We start from the raw sequence: 18467 nt of genomic DNA, 5'->3' as shown, positions 1-18467 counted from the left end.
AAGATAATTACCACTTTTGAAGAGTAAATCATGTTTTTTTTTTAATCCTCTTTGGCTACTAGCAACTGTGTGGAGGAGATGTGAGGGCGTGTGGCCGATCACGGAAGGCTTGGATTACATGGACGCGCCAACAGTTTTGTTGTCATTACTTAGAATTCCTCATGAGGGTGACAGAAACTACGCACTATAGCTTTAAACACTTAGGGCCCTATCTTGAAATTGCCTTTGTACACCGACGCATGTATCATTCCTATTTTGCACCCAACGCACAGCAGACTTTTCCCTCCACAGACGCACGTCGGTAAATTAGGGAATGAAGCTGCGCTCCCGGGGGCGGTTCAGCGAAAACTGGAGGCGTGTTCCAGAGCAAACGTTCCCTGATGCTCTTTTGCAGTTTCAGAAAACAATTCAGCCATTGACCAGGAAAAACCTAGTCCAAAGTCAGTGGCGCTAGTCCAAAGTCAGTGGCGCGTTATTCAGATGCTATTTTAGGGGCGCATGCTTGGCCATAATGTAGAGTGTACACAACGCGCAGTTCCCATTTTTGCAAACCATACTGTGTTGAAAAATATGACTGAAAATGCACTTCAGGTGTTTGGATAGGTCAGTCCTCAAAAAGTAGTTTTCATCAAGACATGCGCGGATGAGGTGTTAGTGACATAAATACTAGGTTATTGTGTTTATTAATGGTGCTCATAGGACAATACAGTCCCTAGTATATAAAGTTTGGGGCCTTAAAACAACTTCCAACTGATTGAAGCTCAGGATCATTGGTGGAATGTAACTAAGTACATTTTATCAAGTACTGTACAAAGGTACAAATTTAAGGTGATTGTACTTTAATTGAGTTTTTTCTTTTCATGCCACTTTCTACTTCTACTCCGCTACATCTCAGAGAGAAATATTGTACTTTTTACTCCACTACATTCATCTGACCAATTTTTGTTACTAGTAACTTTACAAATTCAGGTTTTTGCACACAAAACACGTAGTTTATAAAATACAATTTTTAATTATAAATTAAATGACCCTACAATACAGTATATAGACCTACAAGTCCAGCTGAAATGATTAGCCGATTAAACACTTAGCTGATTGACAAAAAACTTTGGATCATTTCCAGTTTCTAAAATGTTAAAAAGGATTTTTCTGCATTGAGTACTTTTACTTTGAATACTTCAAGTACATTTTCCTGATGCTACTTTTAATTTTACTTACTTTATTTGAACATTTTCAATGCAGGACTTTTATTTATAACAGTATTTTTTATAGTGCGTTAGAACTTTTACTTAAGTTAGGGATCTGAATACTTCTTCCACCACTGCTCAGGATTGTGTGAAAAGAAACCTGTTAGTTTCAGAACTGTGCCACCATTGCTGCTCTCTTCCCAGCTCAGCAGGAAGCCCTCTGCCTGCTTGTCTTGCTTATGATAAAATATTTACATAGTTGACGATGATATTGTCTGGTGTTAAATACGCTCCCTCTGAACACACAATCCGTTGTTCAATGAATAAATTAGTGAGCAAACACGCAAACATCACTGCGGATCTTGTATCCCATTGTCAAAGTACTGTATCCTGATACGTGTTGACTACAGCGCACGTTACATAATGTAGCTCTTGAATTCTAATGATGTCACTTAGCAGCTGATTCCTTTTTGTTTCAGGTGTGCCCATTTCAGAGCACCAACTGATTAGAGCTAGACTCTTGAAGATTAAAGACTTCAAGGACTGTTTACTGGACTCCATATAAATAATTTAACTGATGCTTTATTGAATTTTGAACCTCAAAATATATATATTTGCCTATCTGAAGCTGTGAATATTAGATATTTCATCTAAATGCAACTGCCTGCCTAAGGTTGCAGGTAATTTATTCTGCAGAAGGAACTGGAAAATCCATGAAAGGTATGCAGTATCATAATAATACAATCAAAAGGTTTAACCTCAGATAGCCTGGATAGTGGATGAGTAGCCTCTTTATACACCAAATGATTGAACAACAGCGCTTGCATCCTTTTCATTACGCGGCTTTAAAAATAATGACTTTCATTTTAAAATGGTATGAGAGAAGTGATTAATGTAATGGACAGCTATAAAAAGGTTCTCATTTCCCATTCTGATATGCTGGCATGACTTCCAGGAAAAGTTTCACTCAAGCTCGCAGGAGAGGAGAGAGGCCCTTTCAGATTATTTCTTCAAGTGCTTTGATGAGATTATTGCCACAAAATCGCCTGTTTAAATCAAGGCGTTTTACTGCGCCTGACAGGAAGGAGAGGAGAGCCAAGAAAAACACAGCAGCCACAACAAAGCTAAACACAAACAGTACCACACTGTATCCGTTCTTATTTTGACTGTTTCTCTAATTAAGAATGCTGGTATTGCCACTGGTTGAAGAAGTACTTTACTTAAGTAAAAGCACAGAATTATGAGCACATATTTCAATGTACTTAAAGTCTGTTAAAGTTGGAACTGATTTTAACTACTTTATATACCGCTGCTGGATAGTTTAATCTATATCAATGCACCATATTTTATTTGATGATCATGTGTTTTGTGAATCTGCAAAGTAAGATACATTTAGCACATGTGAATAGGGTAATCTAATCTTTTATCCAATAGATATCACAATGGAACTTACCCAGTTTATTACATACACAAAGACGATTATTTTTTGTATTATAAGTTTTCTAAAATTTTATGTTTTGATATGTAAACAATGCATTCATTTGGATACATTTCCATAACAGAACACTGGATAAAGCCAGGTTCAAAATTTGGAATCTTTGATATCTCTTTTTATGATTCCATGAATCAGAAAATACTGTCCACAGCCATGACAAAAAAATTTAATTTTCACCATGTTTTTAGGAATAAAATATGATATAAATCCAGCCATGAATGATATATGAACAAACCCCTCTGTAGAAACCTTTAAAATAGGGAGCTGACTGGTTACAGTGCATGTGATGTGCAACATCCCTGGTTCGATTCCAGCCTTAGGACATGTTGCATGCAAACCTCTCTCTCTTCCCTATTTTCCAGTCTGCCTCTACACTTTACTCTATCCAATGAATGCAAAACATTTTCTCAGGTCATCCAATGCAATGCAGTTTTCAACCGACTCCCACGTTAACCCTCTATCTAGAAGTATTTTTCCTTGCTGTAAATTTTACTGTCAAGGTTTTCTTTTAACAACATCCTCAATATTCCTCAACCTAAAAACACCAGAGCTCCCTTGATAGTTTAACAATACGATGCTATGGCCATCAGTTTTAACAGCTATTAGGGCAGTCGCCAACCTCGTCAGCTCCTGTCAGGCTATAGTGATGTCATGGTAGTGTTGGAAGAAAATCCCAAGACAAAAAGGCTTTTCATCAACAGATAAGTGTGGTAGAACGATGCAAAACGTTTGACAAGTCAAAACGTGCACTGATTTAGGAGGTGAAAAGCAAACAATGACTTGAAAAAAAGAAAAGGAAAAAGAGTACATTGAAAAGGAACCAAGGGCACTGTCGAAATCAATGGCATTTTTCTTGAAGGATTCAACGTGAGCAGGAGGGGAGAAAGGTTATGCAGCCTGTTACAAACTCAAATAGGACAGGGAAAAAAAGGAGCCAATTCAATAGCAGGCAAATGCATAATACACAGAGAGAGAATTGAAGAGAGAAATTGCTAGGTGCGACATTGAAGACACCTATATAGTGTGAACATATTTTTTGTGTCGGGACAAAAAATAACAAGGAGATGTTGTGTGCATTTGAGTGAGGTGCGAGTGAATCAGGATTGGCAGATATTTCATATCTAATATTGTTGAGTGAGCTGACCAGACTTCCTCAATATTCAATTTAATTCAGTGGAGCAGAAAATGTGAGTACGTTTAACCTGTAGAACTTTCCAAGATTATATAAATACATGGACGTCGTTTTTGGCTGAGAAATACTATGATTGAGGCTTTTGCTTAATGAAAATGCGGTAAACATCAACTGCCATTATTAAAGTGTAAATTGGAGTGGGAATAGAGATGGCCCGATACCACTTTTTTGCTTCCTGATACCGATTCCGATACCTGAACTTGCGTATCGGCCGATACAGAGTACCGATCCGATACCAGTGTGTCATATATTTTATTATGTTTTAACAGCTGTATACTACTATCCCTGTATGGATGTGATATGATTTCTATCTTTGTTGTCGGTCTGGCTCAGGTTAAACTCTTTGTGAAACATGAACAAATACAAACAATGAATGCCGTAGAACTTTCTTTTATTCTCCAGTTTGACAGTCAGTTATAACGGAAAAAGAACATAAACTACTTTAATGTAGATTTTCTTTAGGGCTTTATTACGTGGTATCGGATCGGTGCATAAACTCCAGTACTTCCCGATACCAATACCAGCGTTTTAGGCAGTATCGGAGCCAATACCGATCGGTATCGGCTCCGATACTGCCTAAAACGCTAACACTAACACTTAGAACATCTCTAAGTGGGAATTGGCTGAATTTGGACTTGCAGAATCCCGTGTGAGTTAGAAAAGTTAAGAGACAAAGTTTGACTAAATGAGCGAGCAATTCTGAAAATGCTCCGGCAGATTTCCACTCTCTCCGTCTGCTGTATGCTTCTTTATTGCCTTCATAGCCGAAATGCTCGGCGGCGTTACTCTTCTTCAAACAAACACATTAAGAGAAAACCGTTTTCTCTCCCGGACTTTTTCCCACCATGCACCGCTGTTCGCTAACAAGAGAGGACAGCCAATTGAAGTGACCCGCCTGAAGCTTGCCGTTTCCCCGGTCTTGTTTTCTATTTGAAAAGTAGCACACACTCTCACAGGTCATTTAGCCAGTGCAGTAATGACAGAGGCAAACACTTGGTCGATCCAAAACAGCACAAATGGATGTGGGAACAGGCTCTGATAGGAGAGCAAAACAACATTGGGACAGCCTCCCTTTATGTTTTTTTCACATGTGAATGCAAGGGCTGCAGGGGGAAGTGCACAAAACATTTTTATTTCAACAACCCACGTACGTCTTTAACCATGTGTGTTCTAGCTTAAATGTAACGGTGTTGCATGCTGCATACTTCAAAGCCTCTGCTTGCATTCCTGCACACACAGTGTATGCATGTTAGCCCAAATGACCTGGAGGACTTGGAAATGAGAAGCTTCCTGCACATCCAGGCTTTTCTTTTTTACCCCTTGATCATTAAGCACGAGGCTCCACCAAAGAGAGAGCACCACAAGCAGCACCGAAAACATAAGGACGGCTCATATATGACCGTCTGCGTGTTGGGTCTTTAAAATGAAGAAATGAGCTTGACTAGTCATGCAGAAGCATTCTGTCTGCACTGCGTTATGGTGCAGAATTGCAAAGCAGCACATCAAGATAAATAGAAAGTAGAAAGAAGACAAGAATGTTTTTTTCAAGAAGAAAACTACAGCCTGAGGGTGTTTTCACTCGTGGTCTGATGGGCTTCTTTGAAGGGAACCCTGGTGTGATTGCACCATTTGTGCTGTTTATTTGAACAGGTGTGAATAAATCCCAAGTGTGGATGTCAGCAACGAGAATGCCTGAGCAGGAGAGACTTGGTACACTTCTAAGCCTTTGTGATAAAAATGCAACATTGGACAAACCACAATATTATATGCGGCAACTAAGGACTATGATATATTCATTGTTAATGTCGGGAATTGCTGTCAGTCACTGAAATACTAAAAATGCATAACCTTTTAAAGGACTTAGTGTGAACCTTAAAGGTCCACTGTGTAGGAATTTCTCCCATCTTGCGGTGAAATTGTATTTTGCATTCAAACGAATAGTGCTCTCTAGCGCCTCGCTTTTTAAATGCGTGTTGCAACTACGGTAGCCGTTATGTACCAAAAAGCTATAATTCCCTTTTTCGCTTTTTTGGCGACGAGGATTCCTTCTCCTGTGGCTCGGCATAAGTATGATCCTCCATTATGAACTAAAGTGCAGTGCAAGCTTTCACATTTGCCGGGGCAGTGACAAGCGTCTCTCACTGATCTCCTTCTCCGTTTCAGTCACGTGACGCTGGCTCTGAACGAAAACGCGGTGTGGATTAGCTAGACAGGTAGGCTAGTGCTTTATGTCCCTCTGAGCCATTATAGTTTTTCAAAATGGCGGAACAACATGGAAGCCTCCTTGGACTTACCCATCCAATGTAAATACAGATAAGAAATTCTTCGCTTACGAGGAGAAGTCCGATCATTGGCAGAGGTCATTTTACACCAATGAGGACATATTTATGATTGAACACACTGATTTTAGCTAATGAAATACTTAAACCACTACACAGTGTACCTTTAAACCACAACTAAAATCCAACAAGGAGTTAGTGCAAACATGTCCTAAAGCAATTTTAAAGGGGCCTTCCACTGATTTTACACGTGAAGTTCAGCTGTTTTGTCACAAGGAGGAGTATAATAAACTTATATTTATATTGCGCCTTTCACGAAACCTAAGGACACTTTACAGCATTGACTGTAAATACGACACACAGTACTACTCAGCCTGAGTTGCATTATGGGAAACGAAAGATGCATTGTTTTATGAGCTTGACCCTACTAGTGCCTAAAACATATCTTAAAAGGTATCTTTTTTTTGCTGCTTTAAGACAGTGAGCAGGCTAATATATGTGCCAAGTTCGTTCACTTTCTCTCAATCCTGCAGATAAGTGGCCAGATGCAGATGACGCAATGTCAAACAGAGGTTTTCGGTGCAGCTACAATGGCCTTTTACAGCTACTTTTCAATGCAACACTAAGAAAAACAACTTTTGTGCAAAAAGCTTCCCTCTGGTCTTTCAGATTTAAACGCCATTCAACCATCATCAAGGTCAGGAGAGGCACAGGCACCGATTTCTCTGCCCGACAGCAGCCTCATTTCTCCAGAAAGCAACGCGGCGATGAGGCCCTGCTGCGCTCTGAGGCTCGCTTTATCTTGAATGGCACATCTTGCTCCCTTGCTTTTGTTAATCGCCAATGCTATCGCTCCTTGCAGCTGCACGTATATCACACCTCTTAACACAACAAGTTCAGAAATGTTCTCTGGGGCTTTCAAAAGGCATTCAATAGCAGCTCGAAGTGGGCAAGGAAAGGAAAAGTGGATACGATAAAAAAGGCAAATTACAACACAAAGTTTGCTTTTATCATGCGTTTACCTGTAATGTCAGGTTTCTGTGGCATGAAGAACTGATAGAAGGTGGGCTCCGACAGGCCCTTGACGTTGCGCGCTGTGATTTCCACTTCATATCTTGTGTTCCACTGCAGCGGCTGCAGCATCGCAAAGTCATTCGCTCCTGGGACTAGCTTGGTCATCCACTGTTCCTCTTTATCCTGAGAGGACAGAGAACGGGAGGAGAGAGGAGAGAAATGGAAAAGACAGGCTTCAAATCCTCGAATAAATTACAACTTTAATCAATGCTTTACATTTCATTTTTGTCTGCAAGCATCAAAGGAGAGTTGTTTTACGTTACAAACAACAGCTTACCCTTTATGTTTTTAATCTGGGGATTTGGAGAGTGTTACTGCAATTAGAAATTGAGTTGCAGTTGTGGAACGCCCACACAGAGGCACTTGTAGGTTAAAAGAAAAGGTATTTTTCAACTTCTCGGATACCTTTCATGTTTCTGTCTGGCTACAGCCTTTTCTCTTTTTCCCCTTCCTTACATAATTTTTCCTTTACATCCTTCCTGTTTCTTCATCGTGTCACCGATTGCGAACAAAGGATTGAAAAACTGAAGAGTCTGGCCAAGAGCTGTGCCAAAAGTACTGTGTGCTTACCACCTCCTTGGCACCTTTTCCTTCCGATGTTAGAGGACAGAGAACTGTGTAAAACTGGCGTCACGGTCCAGGGCGTGAATGTATTTAACATTTGTCTGGATTGTCAGATGACTAAGAGTGTGTGTGTGTGTGTGTGAGTGCAAAGAGTAATCTATTTCCATCCTTTATGCGTAGCCTTCCATGATGGAGTGGTTGTGTGTTCCTGATGCCAGACAAGGCCCTATGATTACTGGGGTGTGAAGCATGTGCACTGGCTCCCTACTCGGCCTTCAAAAGCCTTGCTGAGACTTCCTGACCCTCTTTCCACAGTGTTTTTTCATCTGCAGCAGTATTATTTTAATTTGCTGTCACTTTCCCAATAAGACGGAGAAACGCCTGCTTGGACACAGTAGCACTGGGGAGATTTGGACGAGCTCAAATCCACTTAGTCCTGTGGAGAGTTTTTGTACGAGTGCCATCTATTCTGTTTCCTGGCCTCATCTCGGTTGCTCACCTTATCTTGTGAGCTTAAGCTGCTTTTTTTGCCATTTCACACACACAAAAAAAAAAAATGAACTACTTAAATGGAAGAGTGAATTCAGAAAGCTTGTTTGTACCCTGTTGAAACGTGAATTGTAAGTGATAGAAAAGTAGAACATTATTCATTTTGCCACCACCGCACCCCGCTCGCTCGACTCAATTGACAGGAACCTATCAAGCTAGTGAGTCACGCGCATTCCTCTGGGAGGAAAACGCATTCCCAGTGTCACATCCTGTGTCGCTATTGTGTCAACACACAAAGGAAAAGCTCGGATTTGGAGCAGTTTTGGTATTTTTTATGCGAGGCAAAAACTACACACTTCAAAACGAAAGAAAACGCCTCCTCTAAATTGGATGGTCCTCCTTTTTGTTCATTTAGTAAGTGGCAGCCTTATTCAGCGTCGGGGAACATTTTGCTCAATGTTGGGGAATATGAAAAATATATAAGACGTCTACAAATCAAGACTCAAAGAGGACTGGAATAGGGTGGATTTGGAGAACAGACCTGATTGTAGTAGCCATGTTTAACTGTAAAATACTCACAGTCTTGTACTTGACTATATACTCCACAATGGGCATCCCTCCATCGTCCTGCTTGACCAGCCCCAGCCTGTAGGCCTTGCCCATCCCCCTCTGCCCGTGGACCGCCGGCGGACTCGGCTCTCCTGAGGGAAACACGAGGAGGATGCTTCAGCAAAGATGCAAAACAATACGTCTTTGTGCGTTTTTCTCTGTGTGAGAGAGTGTGTGTGTGTCAGTGTGTGCATTCCCAAGGTGGGGAGCAGGTGACAATGTGAGATATGAGATAAGGATGCAGTACAAGGAGAAAGAAGGTTTAAAGCTGAATTAAATTCATATTACGAGGCAACTCCCACTGCCTGGCTATAAGTAATGTTGACTGGAGGTTCTTATTATTCACTGTATTTCGCTAATTGAGTCCTTTTCTAACATTCATTCTCAGTAGCTGCACTGCTGTATAATATTAACGGTGGTAATATTTTTCTATGGTCTCGCCCAGATTTACTGCAATCCTGCTGTGCCAGATTGCCAAAATAAATAAAAAGCTTATCATAAAACTCCTGCAGTATGTCCTTTTTAACGCAGCGGTTTTATATCTAGGCACAACTTTGACAGGATCTATTCCGAGCTCCAATAATCTGGATTCATATCGCTGAAATATGACAAGGTTGTAACTATTTAGAATACAAGCAAGTTTCATGAAATGGCAAATAGGTCTCATTTCACCAAGGTGCCGATGCTTTGAAAATCATTTGCAGCATGTTTGCTTTTCTATCACTTTTTTTTGTTTGTTTGTTTATCATTTTATGAAATCAGGACACAAATATCTTTCTCACATTAATCCAAATACATTTTCATAGCTGCTATATGTACGTTTAGGGCCCCAATTTATAAAACCAATGACATTTTTTATCCTCCCCTGCACTTTAACATTTGTGAAATGCTGGGTTATGCCAATGACTAATAATTAACCTAATCTAACCGCTATAAAGCCATTGAATTAAATTGATTATGAGATATGTAAGTGTCTGCCGGAATAGTTCTGATGATACCTTTTTGTGTAGGATCTTAACGAGTTGAGAAGCTCTTATTCTGAAGAAAACAAGCTGCGTGCGGGGGAAGGACAGAGTTACAGTGGAAACTGACTTACGGATGGGTAAAGTCTGGAAGGTCTCCGTGTGGCTGAACTCTCCCTGACCCTTTCCGTTGACGGCTGCCACACGAACCTCGTACGTGGTGTTGGGCTCCAGGCCCGTCAGCACCACTGTCGCTGGAGAGAGACAGGACCAGAGTTCATGTCACCTGGAAATATTGTATGTGGTATAGGGCTGCACGATATGAGGCAAATGTGATATGCGATAACGGTGTTGAACATCACGATAACGATATTACTTGCGTTAGATAAACAGATGTTAAAGTGTACTCAGTTCTGCCTTTCTGTAATCTTTCAGTATTCTGCTAAAATACAACACTGCTTGTTGAATTTTTTTCTTCTTCTCGTGATACAAAACATACAACTCACAAGATGAACACCCCATCCAACACCTTTGGAATGACCTGGAATACCTCTCACTCTAAAACCACAGGAATTAAGGTGTCAGTATCCTCCAACAGAAGTGATGGTCGAATGGCTGAACATAGGAATGTAATGTTCTAGTGTCCCCATAATTTCAGCCATGTTCTGCATCTGTATCTAACCTAATACCTTATTTTAGAAAAAACTAACTTTGGAATTTTTATTCTGCCGATGAAAATGAATAAGGATATTTTTATATGATGAAAGATCTCTGTCATTTGTTACGTGCTTATTTGTTGCAAGTCTCTCAGTATAGAAACTTTAGCTGCATTCCTAAAATGTAACTGAAATAGATGAAATGCAGCGCTCCGGTAAAAGAATAATAATAAATATCATGAGTAGATTACGTCATTGCAAGATAGCATTTACAATGTAAACGTCCCATTTACAATTGTCAGTAATTGGTTGCAAATGAGAAAGACAGACACATGTGGCAATATTACATTCTAATGGAAGAGTGTGAATCTCATTAGGTCGCAGTATATTATAAAGAATATTGGAACTACAGTAATTACGACAGTGAATCTGCATTCATACTGTAACTTGCATCGATTATTGAAGAAAACGGGAAATCTCATTTTCAGACCACATAACAGATTCCTGGTTAAATTCTACAGTCACTAGAGTCTATTTACATAACCGTCACTATTCAGAGAGGCGGCAGAGAGGTGGCAGTGTAATGAGCTTGAGCGAAAGTTGTTGTTTTTGTCACTCTGAACAAATTAAACACTTGAATGGTAATAGGTGCTTTTGCAGTTCTTTAGTCCTGGAACTGAAAACAAATTCTGCAATTTGCAGCGGTGCTAGGCTACTTTCCAAGCTATAAGCAGACATTTCAATTTGGACAAAAGCATTGAAATGAAACGAGTCTAGGCATCTCATTATAATGAAGAGTATATTGTATAAGGATCTTCTACTGAGGATATCTGAAGAGGATTCTATGATTATATGATGCCACTTTACTGGTTTGTAATTAGCCCGGCTCACAATTTTAATAATTTACTCATAATCTTGAATAAAGGACCACATTTTACTAAACAGGCAGGACATTTACAATGTTATGGAGCTCAGCGTAACTTCTTTCAGGAACGTTTTCACATCATACTAAGTTATCAGCTGTTTCTAGGCATTCACTTTCAGCAACCAATCAGATTCAGCCATGCGTTCCTCATGCCAATCACAGCATGACATCCCTGTTTTAAATCTGGTCTCTCCTCTGCGGTTGTCAGTTGTTATTTCAGGACTAGAGTGACCCCCCTCCTCCCCTTCAACCTCCGGTCGTCTCACCCGTGGTACCGTGGGTCTTCGTCAGCTGACCGCCCCCTTGGCACTTTCGATTCGGTCTCCTGTGCTCCTTCATCACCACCACCACCAGTGTCTAGACTCCATGGGGGGGATATGTCTGGGTTTTGCTACCCCTTTAAAACACATTGTTACGATGGAGTCTAATCTCCAAAGACTTAGTACATGTCATATTTGGGTTATGTAATTTACAATAAATCTTTTCATATGTGCAAGGAAGTGTCTGCTGATTGAAATAGTTCGGCTCCTGACGTTTTTTCCCTTTTTTTTTTCAACTTCTATACTGTTAAAGTGCTACCTGCGGTTTAGTATTCGCCTCACTGCATCTACTTTTTGTAATTGACTCTGAAATGAGGGATATTAGTGATAAGCCCTTCAGGTTTGTCAGACCTGCTTATCATCCGACCATTAGTCCTCTGGCTTTCATTTCCCATCCATCCATCCTTCACCTCATGGTGTACTTTCCACGAACAGGCTCAGAAATCAATTTGGAGTCGTAAAGCATAAGAAGAGGAGGCGCGTGCTTTTTCTGCTCAGTTGGCTTCTGGCACCTTCCCCCGCGAGGTGTTTGAGGTTCGTCAAGACCCAACACCATCTCAGGGCTGAGGCTTTGAAGGATCGCATGGCAGATTACATGATACAGCTTCTGCTCGTGTGTGATTGGTGTCGCTTGATGTGTGGGGCGGTTAACAGACAGATCGATGCCTGACGGGTGATCATCTGGCATGTTGAGGCACAACCTCGCTGGTCTAATCAGTAGAAAGTTTTGTCACTGTGTGACAAAATTATAAGTATTCTTATTTCTCAAAAGTGAAGCAGTCTTATTTTCCGTTGGTAATTGTACGTCCAAGCATTGGGGTGTCATTTTAGATTTTAGTTTTTTTAGTTCTTTTTAAGACAGCCATTGACTGCCACTCGATTTAGCTGCCTCCACAATAAGAACATGCTGTGCATAATGAGGCCCACCTCGACACTCACCAATGCTCCTTATATTTTACACAATGAGCGAATATTACAGTAATTATATGGAAAGTTAGCCTTCACTGTTATCAACGGTTATAAACTGAACATTATTCCTACTCACTCTGGATGCTGTGCGACTTGACGTCCCTCCAGTCCTGTGAGCCCATCTCCTTGTACTGGACCAGGTAGTAGCTGATGGGTACGCCGCCATGCGAGTCGGGCTTCATGAAGGTGACGGTTGCTAAGCGCTGGGAAACAGCTGAGAGACGCACTGAGTATGGATTTGATGGTACGTCTGAAAAGAGAAATATAATGTGGGTCACAGCATACAGCATACATAAAAAAAAAACATATTATATTATTTTTACATTATGTTGCTACTAGAAACAAAAAGTCAAACAATACATGTGTATCGACATTTGCAAAATAATAATAAATGGATTTTCTAACTCAAGATGAAGGCACTTTTAATTCTGCAGACAGTGTGCCTACCTATTACATCGCTGTCATCCTCAAAATCTAGGACATTATTGCTAAATAACTGTAAGCTATGAAAGCAATTTAACACAATGTACTTCAGTTTGAGGTGAGGTACGTCACTCAGCTGCATCTTTCATTTGTCCTTGTTTCCCTTTTTTTTAGTGTGTTTCTCACTTTGAAAGCATCAGTGCAAATATTCACATATCAAAGAACGTGAAGTGATGAGTCTCTGCTGCTTCTATTGGAGATCACCTCTCTTCAGAGTCTCCATTGCTGACTCAAACACTTACAACTGTGTGTGTGTGTGTGTGTGTGTGTGTGTGTGTGTGTGTGTGTGTGTGTGTGTGTGTGTGTGTGTGTGTGTGTGCGTGGGTATTTCTGCAGAATTGCAAGTGTCAGAACAACTTCCACAACACATTGTTTCCTGCAAGACTACATAATAGGTCAGCTTTTTTGCTCACTACTTTTCTCTTTAGCCAGAGCAATTCCATCTGCACTTAAGATAATTGGACTGCACTATTGTGTATTAGCCTGTGCTACCGTAAATTAGGGGGTGCTTCAGTAAATAGTGAGGGGTATGGTAAATCAGCTGGCACTGTTTGAGATTAGGCCGGGCTGAATAGGGGTTGGGAGTTGTAGTGGAATTTATCTTCCTGAGAATTGCAAATAAAGCTATTACCATTATTAGAGAAGTAGAGGGTTACAAAGTAGTTGAACAGTTAGGGTTACTGTGAGAGCAGTGGGATCCCTGACTCAAAACATTCTGGAGTTGAAATGAAGTCGCCAATCTCATTAGGTCCGGTAAAGGGGCCAAACAATAGTGGCAATCCCGCACACTCACCTGCCTGGGCCAGAATGAACTCCTGGTATCGAACTCCAATGTTGTTCCTGGCTGTGCAGTTGTAGCGGCCAAAGTCCCTGTCGGACATAGGAGTCACCTAGAACCGGGAAAAAACATATTTCTTACATATATCTCTATTGATACTGTCTCCAGCCATGCAAATATTTTTGATTTTATTTGTCTGCTTCCACCCATGTACAATGGACAGGATGGATTTCTTTCGCGATGCTCGCAGAAAGTGAATGATCCCATTTAAAGCTGTACTAATCAATATTTTCATACAAGCAATGCGTCAAATGACTATGCGATGGGTGAAAGGCGCTTTGTGTGAGTGACAAACTGGCTCTGAAGTTTTAGTCTCTTTGAGTTCATTGTTTCGGTTTTACAGCCACACCGTAACTTATAAACCTTCTTTCCAAGTTTTCAGTACAACAGCTCTGATAAACCCACTGTACGCTTCCTGCCCAGCACCAAATGGCAGACGGTCAAAGTTAGCGACTAGCAGGTGAACATAGTGGAGCATTTAGCAGCTTTAGAGCCAGATATGTCTCTACAAAGAGTAGGTAAGGACCCAAACAAAGGGAAAAGTATAATAGTATGTATATTTATAGTATAGTACATACATATTTGACTTGGAAGGAATGCTAATGTTGCTCCATATGGTGAGTGGTGAGTGTGTGAACTTTCTCGTGGTCTGTAATTGCTAGTAAACTGACCAATACATTCAGCTCTGGACTTGTACCCACCTCCAGCACAGACTTTCCGTCTGCACTGTGTACCCTCGTGTTGGCAGTTCCCTCGGCGGAGATGGTGAAGCGCTCTCGCCTCCACAGCATGGTGGCAGGAGGGTTGGACATCACATCACAGCTTATGTTCACTGGGTTGCCCTCCCACGAGTAATAGATGGTGTGGTTGGTCAGGAACTTTGGTATATCTGTCCAAAACATAGAGATACTATCTCTCACACTTGCCCCATTTAGATCATAAATCAGCTCTTTTTGCTCTAAAACAAGACATACAATGCCAAAAGATTAATTGCTGCTGCGTCTGGAGTTTGTGGCGGCCAATTAAACATTCAAATCAAAAGGTGATGCTGTGCTGCAGGATCAAAGACATAAAATGACTTGCTGAGGCTTAACCCACAAATTCCTCAAAGAGAGAAATAAAAGCATTCCAAGGGCATATCTGTTCCGATCATCTCCCCAAGAAATAAAATAAAGGATGCAAACAGAAGCTCATTTGCCCCAGCAAATAGGAAGGGCAGTAATGGAGGGCCGCGACGGTGAGCTGGCGTGTGGATTTCTCTCGGCCCAGTCAGACCAGCTCAGTCGGAGAGGCATTATAGTTGTTTTATGCTCGCTTGCAGGATTCCATTAAAGAGATTGATGTCTGGCTCTATGTCACAGCCGAGGACGCGTTATCCCCCTGCAGCCTGCAGTGACTTAGTAAATGAGTTCATTAGTTCGGTGGCAACGGCTGGCTCAGCCCCGCCACACTCACACTCACAGCCTGTGTCTTTCTGCAGAGTCGAGTCTGCAAGCAAGTTGTCAGCTGTGGCTTTACAGTATAATGACAGCAACTTGGCTTCACAGTTGGAGAGTGTGTGAGGTTTGTTTTTTCTACATGAGGATTCCATTAAACTTTTTCCAATTGTCAACTTTTCAAGAACTACGCAAAACAGAGAATCCATGAACCCAAAAGTCACCTCAGCCAGACGAGGAGAAAATTGGTTTTCACATGACAACAGAGATGCAGGATTCAGTTGCTTATATTTGCTTGTCTGCCCTCTTCTCTTTGTTGCTCCTCTGAGCTTCAAGGTGGAAATGCTGCTAACCAAAAAAAAAAAAAAAAAGCACTTTCCATTGGTCTCGTTCAGGCAACAGAGTCGCTCTCATAATGAACCTAATAATTCCGAGGCCAAAATGGAGATATTTACTTCAGAGCTCATTAGGCACAGGATAGCCCGCCCCAAATAACCCCAAACAACCAGCATTGAGGAATGGGCGCGCTCATCGGGAAGTAGGGGAGCTGTCAGCGGGGGAAAACAAAAAGGCGACGCATGATATCCTCTCACTAATTAACCCTTCTGAAGGCTGTGTGTGTGCAGTGAGGGGGTGAGCTGTTTATAGTAATATAATGAACTTCAGAAAGAAAAACAGCTACAGTGTGAAGAATTGAGAAGAATATGAGAAGAATTGTGAACTTTTGAACTCTGAACAAGACTGCGGGGGTGCACGCGTTTCTTGCTAGGTTGCCATTTTGACTGCCTAAATGTATTTCATTTTCACACAAGGATCTGATAGCACTAATGGAAATGCCGAGAAAGGAGGAGTTGGCGGCATTATATCAGGTCACCAGGCGTAAGTAACGGTATTTCTCATTTTGCCCAAGGGCAAGTTACACATCTGGGGATGTTACACATCTAGATACTTGAACATTTCAAACTATTGCAACAAATAATAATTAAGCGCAGATGTTGACTCACTGAACACTGTGCTGAAAACTAATGTTGTAATGCTGTAGTGCTATTTATCAATGTAGATTGATTTGTTGTGAATTGTCCAATGTTGGAGATATCATCCGTAGAGATGTCTGCCTTCTCTCCGATATAATGGAACTAGATGGCACTTAGCTTGTTGCACTGCCACTGGATGCATGCTTCCTTCTGCGCAGTGATACGGTTGGCGGGTGTAGTTCGGTAGTAAGAAAATAGTTCCTACATTAAACTGCTCACAGCCAGTACTGTGGATTATCTTGAAACTGGGTCATACTTACATACTCTGAAAAGAGACATTCCACTCAAGTTTTTCAAATGTATTTTTTGGCACTTTGAGCACCACAAGCTGAGTGCTAACTAGTATAATTATATGGAAGACAAGACAGACATCTCTACGGCCAATATCTCCAACACTGGGCAATTCATCTACATTGATAAATAGCACTGCATGTAAGAGGAAAAAAAAGTCTTTTTGATTTCAGGTTGAAAAGGATTTTAAGTGATGAAGGACGTAGTTCTTAATTTTGAGACAGTTCAACACAGGTTGAACTGTCTCTTTAAATGTACAGTCTTGTGCACACCTACAGTTCAGCCACACAGGTGTTTCCACTTAAGGTGCCTGACTAGACCTCTGCTCAGTACAGTGTGCAGCCTAATTAGCAGGAATAACTGGAAACACCTGCCTGAGTGTGCAGGACCGTTAAACACCGATCAGAGAATAAAACACACTCACACTCAATATCCAGGAACATGCTCTTCTGATGACCACCGATCCTGCTCAGCGCTTCGCAGTCAAATCGGCCCAAATCTGTGAGCTTCACACCGCTGATGGTCAACACCGATTTTCCGTGACGACCGCGGACTTCAAAGCGTCCATCCTGACTCTGAAGAAACAAACATACACAAGTTATTGTTACGTTCTTCTGTTACGCTATCGAGCAAGAGAAGGTCAGCCATTCTAGCTGTGAGGTTAATTTGTAGGAGTCTTGAGTGATAAAGAATTGGCATTTACAGCCCTATAATTTTCACAGTCATTGCCCTTAATAAGTGGTTTGGTGTGTGAAATTCTGATTGACTCAAACAGACCGACCTGGTATGCTGAAAGAGGAGGGAAAGATTATAGTTATTATGTATAATAAGGCAATTTATTTGTGATGCTATCTTTAAAGATTGTGTAAAGCTGGATTGAGATATGAAGAGGGGAACACAAACACCAAGGATCAAAAAAAGGCCGACCCTGTCGCCAAGTAATTTACAGGCAATCGTCACTTGTCACACAGAGTCGGGGTTAATGCAAAAAAACTTTGATTAATTACAAGGTCATTACATCTCTATGAAGACAGATGGTATCAATTTGAAGCAACGGGTCAATTACAGCAGACGAGGCTATCATTCCAGTAATCGACATTCACTCGTAATGAGAAAAAACACCCCAGGAGCATCCTTGTTGCAGACACCATACGCCTGCAGCCACCAGCCTGTTACCTAACAGATAACCTTTGTCACCCCGAAGAAACTACTTTTCAGAGGTCCTGCCCATGATACATTTAAGAGCTGCAGCAGGGTTTGTGTTTTGATTGGATACACTCGGAACAATAATTCCAAACAGCCACTTGCTGCCTTTTATCTTGAAATACTCCACTCACATTTTTATTTTTAGTTCCTTTTTTTTATATATTTTTTTTTTCTTGTCGTCCAGAGTAGCCTTTGCAACCCAAAAGATTTTTTTTTTTCAATAAATAAATCAGATGATAAATATGATAACACAGGCTACACAAGCTACACAAGTGCAATGAAGAAGTTGCTTTGACATTCTCTTTTCGCAGACGAGGCGCCGCCATGAATAGGAAACACAGTTTTAGTCGAGTTCTTCTTATTATTCATAGAGTCTGAGAGTGCCGTGGGGTATTTTCAATGTAAGTACCCAGCAAACGGCACATGGCATACATTAGGGTGGCAATCTATCTGGGCTC

The 18467-nt window shown here is 41.1% G+C and overlaps 1 protein-coding gene across 3 annotated transcripts in view; it reads right to left on the bottom strand.

The window, feature by feature from the left end:
• The window catches only part of LOC114550980 (neural cell adhesion molecule 2), a 344160-nt gene that overhangs the window by 26493 nt on the left and 299200 nt on the right, over window positions 1-18467 (bottom strand). For 2 of the 3 annotated variants that reach the window (XM_028572034.1, XM_028572035.1), the window contains exons 10-16: window positions 17228-17378; window positions 14744-14931; window positions 13998-14094; window positions 12798-12971; window positions 9986-10105; window positions 8860-8981; window positions 7176-7350 (exon numbers count right to left, since the gene is read on the bottom strand). In XM_028572034.1, the coding sequence (XP_028427835.1) occupies window positions 7176-7350; window positions 8860-8981; window positions 9986-10105; window positions 12798-12971; window positions 13998-14094; window positions 14744-14931; window positions 17228-17378 (1027 nt within the window). The remainder of the gene's footprint in view (window positions 1-7175; window positions 7351-8859; window positions 8982-9985; window positions 10106-12797; window positions 12972-13997; window positions 14095-14743; window positions 14932-17227; window positions 17379-18467) is intronic. The other variant, XM_028572036.1, reaches the window with a different exon arrangement.

Source organism: Perca flavescens, chromosome 24, assembly GCF_004354835.1.
Source record: "Perca flavescens isolate YP-PL-M2 chromosome 24, PFLA_1.0, whole genome shotgun sequence".
Taxonomy (NCBI): Eukaryota; Metazoa; Chordata; class Actinopteri; order Perciformes; family Percidae; genus Perca; species Perca flavescens.
Note: the sequence above shows the minus strand (reverse complement) of the source record. Positions and strands in the feature narration are given on the sequence as shown.